We start from the raw sequence: 16,835 nt of genomic DNA, 5'->3' as shown, positions 1-16,835 counted from the left end.
AATCCCACTGCCATGACATAACTGCACTAGACATGCATCACTGCTAGAAACCTCCACTGAACAATCCCACTGCCATGACATAACTGCACTAGACATGCATCACTGCTAGAAACCTCCACTGAACAATCCCACTGCCATGACATAACTGCACTAGACATGCATCACTGCTAGAAACCTCCACTGAACAATCCCACTGCCATGACATAACTGCACTAGACATGTGTTCATTAATATGGGCGTTGACTACTGAACATCCTCTTGGTACGTCAGGAGCAGAATCCAGTGCCCTGGCAGTGACGCTTCCTGGATCTAAATACCATGATGGGAAGCAGCTTTTCCATCTTCAATGAAGATACATATTAATAATGTTTATTACTGGTTACAAATGGATGGAAAGATATGACAGAGGAAGAACGGGGAACCAGGGTGCAGTATGGGAGGTACTCAATTATTCTACATGACACTGCAACTAATGTACTGTATTCCAAACCACCACCTCCCAAACAATGCACGGTATTCTGTTAATTTACATTGATGAAGACTGCAAATACTTTTGGTGGAAGGGGGAGCTGTTTCAAAACACCTCTCTGTGTCACAATTTAATGTGATGGTGAAAGAAAAGGGTCTTGCCTCCCAGCAGCCTTTGCAAGCAACCACCAATCACTATGTGTCTTAGACTGTTGTACCCTTTCTCAAATACCTGTTGATTTTTAAAGATTTAATGGTTACAAAAATCTTTAAATCTTTAAATCTACAAAACATGTCTTACTGGTACTTGACAGCACTGCACTCTATGAGGTATCGCATTAAACCTGGTAATATCGTGTTCCATGTCACTCCTATACAAACACTGCTATAAGGCTTTATAGTTTAAACACTGGTGAACCCATATCCTGGTATGGGCAGTAAAACTGGAAAACGATTTGCAATGGCAGCCCAGCAAATTCATGAAAAATCTTACTGAGGGTACTTAAGAGAAATGCAGACTGGCGCCAGAGCTTTCACAAACAGGCCTTGCATTAGTGGAATATTTTCTAAGATTCTGAATTGAACCGGGACCAACTTTACTATTTTACCCTCTCCCTGAACACTGCTGCTGTTCTCCTAAAAACAATGAATATAGATGATAAGGCAATGTGATCCTGAAGCGAGTAGCTCTGTGGACAGAACTAAAGTGCTGTGTGTTTTAATGGGCATCGAAAACACACAATAAAATGAGCAACAAGCAAATGCATTATGGGCGGAATGTAATAATAATAAGACAAGTCTTTACAACTGCAGTGTACTGATTCGTTAATTACTCTGCAGAGCAGGAGAATGATTTTAAAAGAGCTTTTCATCAAGACAAGGGGCCTTGTCTGCGAAACAAGCTGGAAAAGAAGATGGCCTATTAATGATGTGCAGCCATGACATGAAAATAAAACTGTCTTTAGACCCACCTCTCACAAGCTATGGACTGCAATAATGTTCATAAAAGGCAACGGCAATCTTGCAAGTTATAAAAACTAACAGGACATGGACATAACATTTTCTGAGAGCAAGAAAAAAAAGAAAAGCTAATCAACGTTAAGGATCAAGCAACACCAAGCCTTACACACATTCAACCAGCTGCCCCCCTCGGCCCTGCCGCTACGCTTCAGACCAGGTGCTGTCCTGAACATGACTTCCAATGAACCTCTCCTGTGATTCACGACGTGTCTGGTACATCCGGATTTAAAAAATAAATAAAAAAATGGTTGATTGCCGTTTATTCACTCTGGGTCGATCACCGAAGAGTTTTTACATAACATATTTTGTCGATGCCTTTAATGTCATTATATTACAATGATAACATATATTTGATGTGATGCACTTCTCTCTATGTTATGACAACGATTTGCTTTTTTTGGGGGGAGGGGGGCTTTTTGATTTATACTATAAATCTGTTTTTTTGGTGGGGGCTTTTTGATTTATACTATAAATCTGTTTTTTTGGTGGGGGCTTTTTGATTTATACTATAAATCTGTTTTTTTGGTGGGGGCTTTTTGATTTATACTATAAATCTGTTTTTTTGGGGGGGGCTTTTTGATTTATACTATAAATCTGTTTTTTTGGGGGGGGCTTTTTGATATACTATAAATCTGTTTTTTTGGGGAGGGCTTTTTGATTTATACTATAAATCTGTTTTTTTGGGGGGGGCTTTTTGATTTATACTATAAATCTGTTTTTTTGGTGGGGGCTTTTTGATTTATACTATAAATCTTTTTTTTTTTCCTCCTTTCACCCATATCCTAAAAATGATTTGATAGGAGTTCTTGGTTTAAATGTATTACTTTTGCTTCATTTAAAAAATATGAAAATAAAATAAAAACCTTTATATTATGGAAACATATATTGTATTGCAATTGTGAAAACGACTTGGCTTTGACATTGTGTGTGTGTGTGTTTTTTTTTTTTAATTGAATTATCTCCTCTCCCCTCACAAGACATATAATTGTATAGGATATCATCTTTTTTACCTCATTTTTCTTCTTTTTAGAATTCTGCTGTGACTCGTCAAAAAAAAAAACGTTCATAATTGACACATTTTTCAATCTCATTGTATATTTCAGATCCTGTTCTACATTGTGATTCCTTTATTTTTTATTCTTTTTGATTTTTTTTTTTTTGGAAAAAGCTATTTTGATTAGTATTTATTTACATAAGAACATAAGAAAGTTTACAAACGAGAGGAGGCCATTCGGCCCATCTTGCTCGTTTGGTTGTTAGTAGCTTATTGATCCCAGAATCTCATCAAGCAGCTTCTTGAAGGATCCCAGGGTGTCAGCTTCAACAACATTACTGGGGAGTTGATTCCAGACCCTCACAATTCTCTGTGTAAAAAAGTGCCTCCTATTTTCTGTTCTGAATGCCCCTTTGTCTAATCTCCATTTGTGACCCCTGGTCCTTGTTTCTTTTTTCAGGCTGAAAAAGTCCCTTGCGTCGACACTGTCAATACCTTTTAGAATTTTGAATGCTTGAATTAGGTCGCCACGTAGTCTTCTTTGTTCAAGACTGAACAGATTCAATTATTTTATCCTGTCTGCAATTGACATGCCTTTTAAACCTGGGATAATTCTGGTCGCTCTTCTTTGCACTCTTTCTAGAGCAGCAATATCTTTTTTATAGCGAGGTGACCAGAACTGCACACAATATTCAAGATGAGGTCTTACTAGTGCATTGTACAGTTTTAACATTACTTCCCTTGATTTAAATTCAACACTTTTCACAATGTATCCGAGCATCTTGTTAGTCTTTTTTATAGCTTCCCCACATTGTCAACAAAAACTCCTAGGTCTTTTTCATAGATTCCTTCTCCAATTTCAGTATCTCCCATATGATATTTATAATGTACATTTTTATTTCCTGCGTGCAGTACCTTACACTTTTCTCGATTAAATGTCATTTGCCATGTGTCTGCCCAATTCTGAATCTTGTCCAGATCATTTTGAATGACCTTTGCTGCTACAACAGTGTTTGCCACGCCTACTTTTGTGTCGTCTGCAAATTTAACAAGTTTGCTTACTATACCAGAATCTAAATCATTAATGTAGATTAGGAATAGCAGAGGACCTAATACTGATCCCTGTGGTACACCGCTGGTTACCACACTCCATTCTGAGGTTTTTCCTCTAATCAGTACTTTCTGTTTTCTACATGTTAACCACTCCCTAATCCATGTACATGTGTTTCCTTGAATCCCAACTGCGTTCAGTTTGAGAATTAATCTTTTGTGCGGGACTTTGTCAAAAGCTTTCTGGAAATCTAAATAAACCATGTCATATGCTTTGCAATTATCCATTATCGATGTTGCATCCTCAAAAAAATCAAGAAAGTTAGTTAGACACGATCTCCCTTTCCTAAAACCATGTTGACTGTCTCCCAGGACCCTGTTACCATATAGGTAATTTTCCATTTTGGATCTTATTATAGTTTCCATAAGTTTGCATATAATAGAAGTCAGGCTTACTGGTCTGTAGTTACCTGGTTCAGTTTTGTTTCCCTTTTTGTGGATCGGTATTACGTTTGCAATTTTCCAGTCTGTCGGTACCACCCCTGTGTCAAGAGACTGCTGCATGATCTTGGTTACCGGTTTGTAAATTACTTCTTTCATTTCTTTGAGTACTACTGGGATGATCTCATCCGACCCAGGGGATTTGTTTATTTTAAGAGCTCCTAGTCCCTTTAACACTTCTGCCTCAAGTTATGCTAAAGTTATTTAAAACTGGATAGGAACTGGATGACATGTGGGGCATGTTGTCAGTATCTTCCTTTGTAAAAACTTGTGAAAAGTAATCATTTAATATATTTGCTATTTTTTTTCTTCATTTATGATTTTGCCATTTGTATCTCTTAAACATTTAATCGCCTCTTTGAATGTTCCCTTGCTGTTGTAATATTGGAAAAACATTTTGGAATTGGTTTTAGCTCCCTTAGCAATGTTCATTTCTATTTCTCTCTTGGCCTTTCTAACTTCCTTTTTGACTTGCGTTTGCAGTTCCGTGTACTCTTTCTGTGTACTTTCTTTTTGGCCCTTTTTTAATGCTCTGTAAAGTGCCTTTTTTCGCTGAATATATTTTTTAATTGATCTATTAAACCATTTTGGCAATTTAGTTTTACATTTAGATTTGTCTACTTTAGGGATGTAATTGTTTTGCGCCTCTAGTACTACATTTTTGAAGAACAACCATCCTTCTTCTGTGGGTGTTTTCTCTATTTTGCTCCAGTCTCCTTCTGTTAGTCTCTGTTTCATACCTTCATACTTTGCTTTTATAAAATTGTAAACCTTAGCTTTAGTCATTACTTTTGGGGTTTTAAAAAACACTTCAAATGAGACCATGTTGTGGTCTGAGTTTGGCAGTGGTTCTCTGACCTCTGTTTTAGTTATTCTGTCTTCGTTATTTGAAAAGACTAAATCAAGGCATGCCTCCCCTCTAGTCGGTGCCTTGACAAATTGTGTTAGGAAGCAGTCATTTGTCATTTCCACCATTTCAATTTCATGCTTCGTGCTCCCCACCGGGTTTTCCCATTTTATATGGGGGTAGTTGAAATCCCCCATTAGTATGGCTTCTCCTTTGCTACACGCATTTCTAATGAAAGAAGTAATTTACAAACCGCTAAGTTATTAGTTATTATTATTTATTAGGTTACATATTTTTTTTCACTCTCCCCATATCTCTCTAGGATTTCACAATGATTACTAGGGGTTTGGAGGGGGGGGGTGATTTACACTGTATAGCTCTAAATTGATAAATGACTTGCCTTTACAAGTTATTTGTGTTTTTTTTTTTTTTTTTTTTAATTGAATTATCCTCTCACAGCACAAGTTGCATTTGTATAAGGTATAATTTTATTATTTATTTATTTATTTTATTTATAATTTGTACTGGACAGTGTTGGTTTGATTTTGGCCAGTATGGGATTAAGCTATACAAACTCTGTGAGCGCTCCACTGGGTCCACTCATTGGTTCACAGTGTTGGTTTGATTTTGGCCAGTATGGGATTAAGCTATACAAACTCATGGTTCTAGACCACTCAGGTAAAAGGTGCACAGCCGATGAGAAATGATAAAAATATCCAGGAAGGGTACGAGTCGGACCAGACCACTGCATTGTGTGGTCCTGGGCATTCCCTTTCAATCAAACAGGGAAGCAAGAAGCTTTGCAACATCCATCTATACTATGAAGCTTTAGAACAACATGCAACATCTATATATAGATGCTTTATAACACAGTGCAACATCTATATATAGATGCTTTAAAACACAGTGCAACATACATATATATATATATGCTTTAGAACATCTATCTATACTATGATGCTTTAGAACACTGTGCATTTTCACAGAGTGCCTGACAGACACACAGAGCTGCTGGGCTGGGTCCTATTAATTTACTTAAAGCTTATTTATGTGATGCACAGCCTTGGCTCATTTAAGTATGCAATGCATTAAAGAACGCCAGCAGTAACACAGATTAATAGGTTTTAGACCTGATAAATGCATTGCGCATATTGTTTTTTTCATAGCATTACAATATGTTTAAAAAACACTGAAATGCAGGATTTGAAGTCTGATCATTAGTAGGTTGTTCTAAATGAATTGCTTTCTGTTTATAAATGCATTACATGCATATCTATAAGCACGTCCCATACCCTTGGTTTGTTTCTCTATCATTCCATTCATCCTCAATTTGTTGTTTACTTCAATTTGAACAGAAAACATATTCAAGCTTCCCGTGACAAGGCTGTCTTTATGTAAACTAGTTTCAAATGAAAACCAACTGAGGTCCCAAAGCTCAGGTCACTCTCTAGCCTGGCCAAAAACAGCTGCTACACTGCTGGCTCCTGAAGTTACTTTCTTGATGTTCTGTTAACAATGAACTGTGCAGGAGTGCCGCTGCTCCCTCTCCCCAAGGTGTCTGTTTAACCCAACACAAGTCACTTCTTTATGCAGTGTTTTTGTATACAGTCAATGCTGCTTTATCGGGAGAAGTAAAAATATCTTGAATAAGCGGCTGTCCCAATTAAATGAGAGGCATTTGAGATGGCCTTACTCAGACCTTTTTCTTTCTAAATGAAAAGAAAATGAATTAAATCACATCACATTGTGATTAAATGTTAAATACATAATTTAAAATACGAGTCAATGTTTTTTTGTTTTTTTTTAATTCCTAAACACAAATTATAAAAACCACAGGAGACCTTCAAGCGTTCAACGTATTTACACAAGTCACTGCGTAATCGCGTACTCACTGCAAAATTTTTGCGGAATTTTCCAGAACCCATCCCATCTAAACCAAATTGCAACACACACATACACACATATACACACACATATACACACACACACACACACACACAATGGAAGATCAAAGATGCCTTTCCAACAGTGCTCAGTTAAGTAATTCTGAACAATTTGCCTTTTGTAGTGCTTACAGTGGAGAACAATATACCATTGCAGAATCAGTACACTATTTCAGCATACTTGAAATCTGAAACCTTTAACCTGAAGTATTGCTGTCATCACTTCATTTTCTCTATTCCCACACCTCAGTGCTCCTCTCTTCACACACCTCAGTGCTCCTCTCTTCACACACCTCAGTGTTCCTCTCTTCACACACCTCAGTGCTCCTCTCTTCACACACCTCAGTGTTCCTCTCTTCACACACCTCAGTGCTCCTCTCTTCACACCTCAGTGCTCCTCTCTTCACACCTCAGTGCTCCTCTCTTCACACACCTCAGTGCTCCTCTCTTCACACACCTCAGTGCTCCTCTCTTCACACACCTCAGTGTTCCTCTCTTCACACACCTCAGTGCTCCTCTCTTCACACACCTCAGTGTTCCTCTCTTCACACACCTCGGTGCTCCTCTCTTCACACACCTCGGTGCTCCTCTCTTCACACACCTCGGTGCTCCTCTCTTCACACACCTCGGTGTTCCTCTCTTCACACACCTCGGTGCTCCTCTCTTCAGACACCTCGGTGCTCCTCTCTTCACACACCTCGGTGCTCCTCTCTTCAGACACCTCGGTGTTCCTCTCTTCAGACACCTCGGTGCTCCTCTCTTCAGACACCTCAGTGCTCCTCTCTTCAGACACCTCAGTGCTCCTCTCTTCACACACCTCAGTGTTCCTCTCTTCACACACCTCAGTGTTCCTCTCTTCACACACCTCAGTGCTCCTCTCTTCACACACCTCAGTGCTCCTCTCTTCACACACCTCAGTGCTCCTCTCTTCACACACCTGTGTTCCTCTCTTCACACACCTCAGTGCTCCTCTCTTCACACACCTCAGTGTTCCTCTCTTCAGACACCTCTGTGTTCCTCTCTTCACACACCTCAGTGCTCCTCTCTTCACACACCTGTGTTCCTCTCTTCACACACCTCAGTGCTCCTCTCTTCACACACCTCAGTGTTCCTCTCTTCAGACACCTCTGTGTTCCTCTCTTCACACACCTCAGTGTTCCTCTCTTCACACACCTCAGTGTTCACTGTAACAGCAGATTCAAATCAACTGCAAGTGGCCTGTCCGTACAAGCAGCTTCTCTCACCCAACCCAAACTGCCTAAGAAACGTAATATGCTTGAACAGCTCTGGCTGTATTCACAGACATTGTACTGTCAGCACAGATTTAACAGCTAGGATCAGTCTGCCATTCTGCAGTCTGGAATGGAGCAATTTTTTCCTTTACAGCAATAGCACTCTTATCAATCTCTTTCTCAGAATATACAGGTCTGCGTTCTTCAAAGACTCCAGCTAAATACACTGGAATCTGACACTGCATTTGATATTGGGCCAAAACAGCAGACCAGAACCCTCACAAAACACTCCACATCAAATAGATTTCTATGTATTTTTTTTATAAAAATGAAGGTCTTGTCTGCCGTTTTTCTAATTACAGAGCAGTATCTTGGTAGTCAGCCTTGTTTGCTGTGTAATATCTTTTCAGAAACAGCAATAATGCCATTAAAACATTTTTAACAGATGTGGTGGTATCCAAGATTTGCCATAAAGTTCACTCTGTACACAGATTTAAAGTGTAGTTTGTTTCCTTATAAAAAAATGACTGTGCATTTCTGATTTACTGTAAAAACAACAACAACAAAAAAAAAAGTTTTGAGGTAGGAGGCTGCTTGGCAGTGTAAACCTGTAAACTTGAATTTTGTTTTGGAATTCCCTTGGCTTTTTAAATGACTGACCAGCGATAAGGGTTCCAGCTTTAAGCATTGCTGTGTCCTCTGTTCTCAGGATTAAGTTGAGTGGGGCATTGAGCTGTCCAGCTCTTAAATAACAGTAAGCGGTTTTAAAAGAGAATGCAAGCATGACATGCTGCCAAAGCTAGAGGGGAGGAGTGTTATTCAGTGAAGACCGAGGGCTTGGGGACGCGACAATCCTTCTCACTGAACACTAACAATTTTCATCTCAAATGTCGTGACCCAAGAAGGAAAACATAATTGTTCACGTATTTCAGAAAAAGCAAAATCAGATGGACAATACACGATATACAGCACTGCCTCACTACAGTGTTGGCTGGCTTAGTCTTCAGTGGTTGAACTGATAACAGCACCATGCTCTTCTATCTTTACACTGCAGGACAGTAATTAGGCTGCTAAGGATGGTCTACTTCATTTCTTCAAAGTTTAGGGCTTTTGTGGAAAATATTGAAATATTGTTATAGAATACCAAAAAGCTGCTAATTTAGAATGTGACTGAAATGGAATTAAATAAAATACAGACGCTGAAATAAACATTCTTTCGTGTGTTTAAGCTTTGTGAACACAGACCCACAGAGAAGATATTTAGGACTGTTTACTTTTGTTTGGTACTGACGTTTTTTTCAGTCATGTCATAGAAGAAAATCTATTGTAAATGACAGAGCAGAAGCTTATTCCCCTTTGACATGCTAGAATACCCAGAAACTCAATGACACTATGTGACAGCGAGCAGGGTCGCTGCGCAAGTGTGTGTGCCTGGGAGAAATCAGCTGCCACATGCAGCCGGAGATGCGTTGCTAAGCAACCAGCTGAGCGGGAGGCTCGCCCTGAGCTAGCTGAGCGGGTGGTCCGGATTGGCTAGGGGGCGTGTCTGGGGATGCTGCGCAGAGCTCAGGAAGCGGCTGTGCTACAGCTCAGGGTGATTGCACTGCCACTGACACGCAGACGGGCGCGGAGTGTTTGTGGACATCCAAGAGGGGAGCGTCCGCTCTGCAGGTCCTACACCATCGGATTGGCCCAGAGTCGCTGGGAGGCGGGACTTCAGAAGCAACACAACAGAAGTAGGTCAGCTTAGGAGATGTGGATGCCAAAACAGTACAGAGAGGGGTACTGTAGAGTAGTAGGTTCCTGGAGCAGGACGTTCGTTTTAGTGGGACTAGCACTCGTCATTTTGTGTGACAAACTTTTATTTTTAGCTTTGTTTTGTTTTGATTTCTTTATTAAATGTGACACTAGGGTTACCATTGCTGGTAACCTGGTGTCAGCACTGTACTGAAATTAAATCTGCGCGCCTGAGAGGCGTATCAACACCAATGCTCTGTGTCTGTGTCAGTATTTTCCAGTGACTACCCACACGTAACACATCACTCGGTAACATACACAAAACATTTCGCTGGGTTGTCCCATCCAACTGGACTAAAACGTATCCGATTTCTTTACAGGGTATGACCTACAGTTTTGCATGTGTGGATTCGTCATGGCATTCCTAAAAGTCAGCTGAGCATGAAAATGTGCAATAACACTTAGAAAATGATTGTTAACATGCTCACATAGAACTGATGCCACGTGGTTACCAAGGTGGCTTCCCTATGTCAGCCAATCAGGTTCCACATGCAGTGCAGCCACTGGTTTCAGTCAGAGCCAATAAAATAAAATAAAAAACAACAATAGTCTGATTAAAACCAACCTAAGCACTTTACCAGCTGGAAATCTGCCAAAAATATAGTCCCTAGGGAATGGCTATGATTAAAAACAAGTCAGATTCAAACAAAAGCAAATTCATGCTAGACTTCAGGTGTATTTTAGAAGAGGAACAAGCACCAGTGCAATACAATTATACAATTACAGTTCATGAAACTCTGTTCATGGCCAGGTCTGAAGCACAATACAGATCAGGGCTAGATGGAGGCCTTGCCAGTCTTCTATCTCAAAGGCTCAGCGCCAATGTCATAGTCTAATGAAACTACATTATTTCATTAACTAAATCCAGCTCTGAAATTCCCTGTGTACACCTTGTCTGTTATGCTCGACCTAACAAAATATCTTTAATTACACTTCAAGACAACCTTCTTAATGATTTTCATCTTCTACAGTGAGCAAAAAAAAAAGAATCCATTCAGCTTGATGCTTAGTGTAGCAAAATCTTATCTCATGTAGCCAGTGCAGTCAAACAGAGCTGTAGTGGTTTAATATGCTCATTATTATAATGAAAGAACCAGGCCAGTAAATATGCAAGGCCTGCCCTCTGAAACAGAAGGCTGTTGAACACAAAGTCAACTTATTTGATTTGAATAAAAATAGACTTACTTATTTTAAATACCAGTTTCAGTTCATTTTTGCATGGTCAACAAGGCTGATGAAAACTTGAAGCCAAGGGGACTACAGTCTTGCAAGTTGCCAATGTAGAGTGCAGTGGAAACTGACGGTCCAATTGAATGCCAATCAGCTTATTACTCTGGCTTCCTCCTCATCTTTCATGCCAGTGCAGGAAACCGAGGACAGCTGAAAAGCAGCTGGCGTGAATAGCAGGGGGCAGAGGCAATGGCAGTGCAGTAAGTGATATGCCCAGTCTCTCACATTGCTTCACCACAACTTTTTCCATTGTGGCAAAAGACCATTCAGTGTTGCTTGGTCTGGCTGCACACTTTGCTCTCTCCAACTACTATAGTGACACGGTCACCACCCAGTTAGCTTCAGTTATTCTTGCGTGTGTGCATGCGTGCGTGCATTCGTCTGCAGACACTAGAAGACTAATAGAGGGCAGATAGCACAACCCAAGTTGGCACAGGCTGTATCTGCAACCAAGGCTGCACAAAGTAGTACTGTTTGCATGGAAAAAGTGATACTCGACAGGGCATTGTGGAAAACAAACTAACACATTCTATGAATGGATGAGGTTATCATTAATGAATAGTCAGATATCTCTGGGGTCCTACACCCTGTCATCATGGGTACTGTTGCACTTTGTTGGGAAAGAAATGCAGGTAATTAAAAAAGACGTGCCAAAGTTACTAGATAGAAAACTATCATTTACATTATTTTGAATTGCCCATTGAAACAGGTGAAAATCTGATCCGCTGACAAGATAGCTATGACCAAACGTTCTTCTCATGTGCACTACACTGACTTAACAGGTCACTCCGAAAACCCCCACGCATGTAGCAGGGATATCAATATATTACATTGTACAAACATTGACACAGGTCCACTGTAGTTCCCAAGGTTACCAAGGTGGCCTAGTTACCATACCTGTTACTGCTGGAACAGGTATGGTTTTGGCTCCCATGCAATGCAGCTCAAGCCTTTTTGTTTTGTACTTACAGGCAAGCTGGACGGTCTCTCCTGCTGTACTAGACACCTGGACGGTCTCTCCTGCTGTACTAGACTCCTGGACGGTCTCTCCTGCTGTACTAGACTCCTGGACGGTCTCTCCTGCTTTACTAGACTCCTGGACGGTCTCTCCTGCTGTACTAGACTCCTGGATGGTCTATCCTGCTGTGCTAGACTCCTGGACGGTCTCTCCTGCTGTACTAGACTCCTGGATGGTCTCTCCTGCTGTACTAGACTCCTGGACGGTTTCTCTTGCTGTACTAGACTCCTGTCCACGTGGTTTGGCTTTCCTAGAGTCATGGAGAGCTGGCTTCTGTTCCCATAGCCTTCATGAGAAACACCCTAGAGGAGCAAAAGGCTTGCATCAGAATCCTTAAACTCACAAGAGTCTCTGAGATTTGAGCACCTTTCTGTGTTTAGAATTACACGTTCACATTTGTAAACCTGATGTATTTTGATAGGGGGAGGGGCAACTCTTAAGGTCTTTTAATAAAAGATAGAAAAGTTATAAACGTCTGTCATTACGCTGTTGAGGTGCAGGGGAAGAAAGGATTTCACAGATACGATGTGACGAGTCAGCAAGCCGTTGTGTTCCGGACGCATTCCATTCTTAAATTATTTCCAACTCTTAATTCCTTCAGGTAGACAGGGGTGCAAATCTGCAGCTATTATCCAGAGCAGAGCTATTACTTTGAAGAAAACTGTGAATAATTTGGGCAGTCTTGAAAAATCGAGTGCCAATTATCTGCTTTCTATCAAAGTCTTTATTTAGAAATAACTAAAAGAAACTATAATTAAATGCCAAGACGTTTTGACTCGAAGTCTTGTTCAATGTTTCTAAATGCAGCACTCCTGGTGTTTGGTAGTTATGGATTGCACTGCTAAAAACACAACAGGGAGAAATGGGCCCTTGCTGCATTCTATAGGCATTCAGCCATAGGCTGAAGATACATATGCAAATAGGGCCAGAAAAATACATCTTAAGTAGTACTTTTCCATCCCCGAAAATGAGAAGAGGGCCCGGTTCAATCTAATGAAGAGGAGTTTGAGGAAGGGCAGTCTCAGTTCAATATATGATTGTCATGTACACAAACAATATATAAACTGACTTATTAAAGTAAATAATGGACATCATACTAGGTAATATACTTGAAATTGTCCTATATATTGAATTATCTTTCTACATTTTTTACTGCGGTGTGAAATGTGAATGTCTTTTTTTAATGGATAATAAATATTGCATTACTAAACTACTGACAGGAGTGGTAAATATGTAAAGTGCCATCCTAGCTGCCGTAGTTGTCCTATTAAACTACAGAGAACTACACATTAGCGTTGCGTATTCATTAATCAGATTTCTAATTATTGCATTTCTGGTAATACCACACCATTCAGATGAACATGTCTTGCAGAGATACTGGTTTGATAAGTGATATTTTGTATTGTGATATCTTGCAACAATTGTAAGTTGCTCTGGATAAGGGTATCTGCTAATAAATAAATAATAATAATAATAATAATAATACTAAATAATAATAATAATAATAATAATAATAATAATAATAATAATAACTATCAGTCTATCAGCTGTCCCAACATGGCAGACTCTGACTTGCATCAGTCAGATAGAGCTTGTACACAATCCTGACTGACTGATATTCAGACAAGCCTGATCAAATGCATCCGCAGGGTTTCAAATCCTCTTAGTGTTTAACACTCAAGCATTTAAGATCAGAGAAATAAATCTGATTCATAGACTGTGCAGTGTAAATACAGCACTAGTACTCTCCAGTTACAGTCTCAGCAGCCCAGAGTATTGTCTTCAGTACTCTCAGTTACAGTCTCAGCAGCCAAGAGGATTGTCTTCAGTACTCTCAGTTACAGTCTCAGCAGCCCAGAGTATATTGTCTTCAGTACTCTCAGTTACAGTCTCAGCAGCCCAGAGTATATTGTCTTCAGTACTCTCAGTTACAGTCTCAGCAGCCCAGAGTATATTGTCTTCAGTACTCTCAGTTACAGTCTCAGCAGCCCAGACTATTGTCTTCAGTACTCTCAGTTACAGTCTCAGCAGCCCAGAGTATATTGTATTCAGTACTCTCCAGCTAGTCTCAGCAGCCCAGAGTATATTGTATTCAGTACAGTTGACTCGGCATACTTGCATAGCTCGGGACCGGTGTGAGGTCATGCGCATAACCAGAGCGAGGGAATACAAGGATAACAGGTCTATTCGTATATGAACATGTATATATGACTCGTTTGGATCAGATTCATAACTTTATTTTTCATTTACATTTTATTACAAGTAACTGAACAAGTTCAGAAAAATTAAGCTTGCAATATGATATACCTCAATGCAAACAACACTACTCTCTGGCAACGCACAATATGAAAAGTAAAATAATGTATTTAACAGCTGCCATAAACAAGTAACCCAAAATACTGAACAAGATCAGAAAAATACACCAACTTGAAATACGTCATGCACTCAATACCAACAACACTATTCTCTGGCATTGCACGATATGAAAAGTAAAATCATGGATAATGATGTACAGTATAGAACAGCCTGCATAAACGGAGTTATTGTAGCATAGTTAAACATAAAAGTTAAACAGGTGTGTACAGTACCTAACTATAGATCTTGTGAGTACAACATAGCAAAAAAAAACGTCATAGGACTGAGAACCACCTGCCTCCATGAAGGCTCGTAGTGTGCTGAGGCTCGAGTTTTACAAACCACTTCTATGTCTTTCTTGACAACTTTTGTCGCTGTCATGTTGTAGCTACGGGCTCTACATCACTTATTTCTGAAATAAACTTTTTTTTTCTTTTCATGTTATGCAATTATCCAAATTAAAATGGACTTTGGGACTGCGCAACTTCATGCAATTTAGCAAATTATGTATTAAGCCGATATGCATTTAACCGTATCATACAATCATACACAACGATGCACTAAAAAACAGGATCAGCTGCATGCTATGCAATTAAACGATGTATGCAATGATCCAATATGCAAATAAGAGGAGTCGACTGTCCAGTTACTGCCTCAGCAGCCCAGAGCCTGAAAAATCCCTGGAGGTTAAAGGCGAGCAGTGCAATGAGGTAACCAGCAGAGGGAAACCATGCAGCTGCAGGGTGACAAAGGCATATCCTTAACTCAAAGGCTCTTCACTGGGGGGACTGTGCACTGGGTGAAGTAGAACTGCTTTGCTGCATGTGTTTCTGGTTCATTTTGTATTGTCTGGACTGAAAGCCTCAAACACACCTTCTTCTAAAACAATGAAATTAGTAACAATGCTCGCTGTACACGCTATGCTGCCAACAGGGTTTACTCTGATTTACAGATTTTAATACAAACTGATTTAACCAAATGCAGGTACTGCTAAGCGCTTGACAAACATGCTCCATTTAAATGAGACTGGTGCACGTGTCTGTGTGTTTATCATTGTAACTAAATGGACTGGCTCCGGGCCCAGAATCTCACTAAAAATGAGGTCTCGATAAGCAATTAACCCCGTTAAACATTTTTAATAACTATACATGCCATTCTTTTATCTTTTTTTTTTTTTTTGCCATGTTTGGAAAGGTCATATTTTCGGTGCCTGATAATGAGCCAAAAGGTAATGAGAATATCACAGTCTAATATTAATTCTAAATATTTACTTAAGCAAATATATTTATTCAAGAGGAATGCCGTGTAAATGGGTCACATCAAGGTCAGTGTTGACAGCAATCTTCTGTCGCATCAGAGTTTTCTTTTCAATATGAGCTGAACTGGCAACGTACGTGGAGAGCGACAATAGGAGCGAAGCTGGTTTGATGCTGACTTATCACTCAGCGATGATGATGAAGAGGAGCCAAGAACAGTACAAACTGTACAAACAAAAGAGCAGGCAGCTACTTTACAGGCAAGCCAGCTGCAAACAGGAAGATGTTTGGTTTGAAATGGCAGTGCTGTGATGAAATACTATCAAAACACAGCACTGGGTACAAGGCAATAAAGCAGCCGCCTGTGGCAGCCAGATCCACCATAATGCCTGCGCAAAGTAGCTGTGTACACGCATTTGTGACTATCTCTCCAACACAAGGGAAGCAGAGACTGAAACAAAGGTGCAGGGTCTGCTTCGAAAATGAAAACAAAAGAAAAGACACAAGAAAAATGTGCAGTGGTTGCGTGGGCAACCCCGGGTTCTGTTGTACTGAACATTTCAATGAAAAGCACAGAGCAAGTCGATAATGGCACACTATGAACAGGCCGGAGTAAACACGCAGACAGTACTGACAGGTGGAACTGAGACGCTGCGCAGCTCAGTGCGTTTATTGTAAAATAAAAAGTTTAAACAAACAAAAACACAACCTCGAGTGAGTGAAATGTACATCTATGTATACTGTTGTGCCGGGATTCAATTACTAATTAATTATTCACTTGAATCTCAGCATGTGAACTAATTGTGCAACCCTGTGCTCACATACTATTAAATACTTTAAATGCATGTGAAGTACAATCCCTGTACCTAAATACAACTATATATTTAAAATCACTCGTGCAACACAGACCCACTTATATCCCGTGTACCAATACCTACACACCAACATTAACACACCACACACAACATATAACAAAAATACACACAGGGGCGGGGCACATTGTCACACACACATTTCGATGTTGTTTGATTTTTATTTTATAATTACTGTTTACTGATTATTATTGTTATTAGCGTTATTAGCAGCATTTTTGTTTTCACTGTTCAAACAAAAAATAATAAATA

General features: G+C 39.8%; 1 protein-coding gene across 7 annotated transcripts in view; it reads right to left on the bottom strand.

The window, feature by feature from the left end:
- LOC121317647 (AT-rich interactive domain-containing protein 1B-like) overlaps positions 1-16,835 on the bottom strand; it is a 233,649-nt gene that overhangs the window by 182,928 nt on the left and 33,886 nt on the right. For 5 of the 7 annotated variants that reach the window (XM_041253804.1, XM_041253806.1, XM_041253809.1 and 2 more), the window contains one exon: positions 12,052-12,402. The exons of the other annotated variants lie outside the window; for them this stretch is intronic. In XM_041253804.1, the coding sequence (XP_041109738.1) occupies positions 12,052-12,402 (351 nt within the window). The remainder of the gene's footprint in view (positions 1-12,051; positions 12,403-16,835) is intronic. 7 annotated transcript variants of the gene reach the window in all.

This window comes from Polyodon spathula, chromosome 6, assembly GCF_017654505.1.
Source record: "Polyodon spathula isolate WHYD16114869_AA chromosome 6, ASM1765450v1, whole genome shotgun sequence".
Lineage (NCBI taxonomy): Eukaryota > Metazoa > Chordata > Actinopteri > Acipenseriformes > Polyodontidae > Polyodon > Polyodon spathula.
Note: the sequence above shows the minus strand (reverse complement) of the source record. Positions and strands in the feature narration are given on the sequence as shown.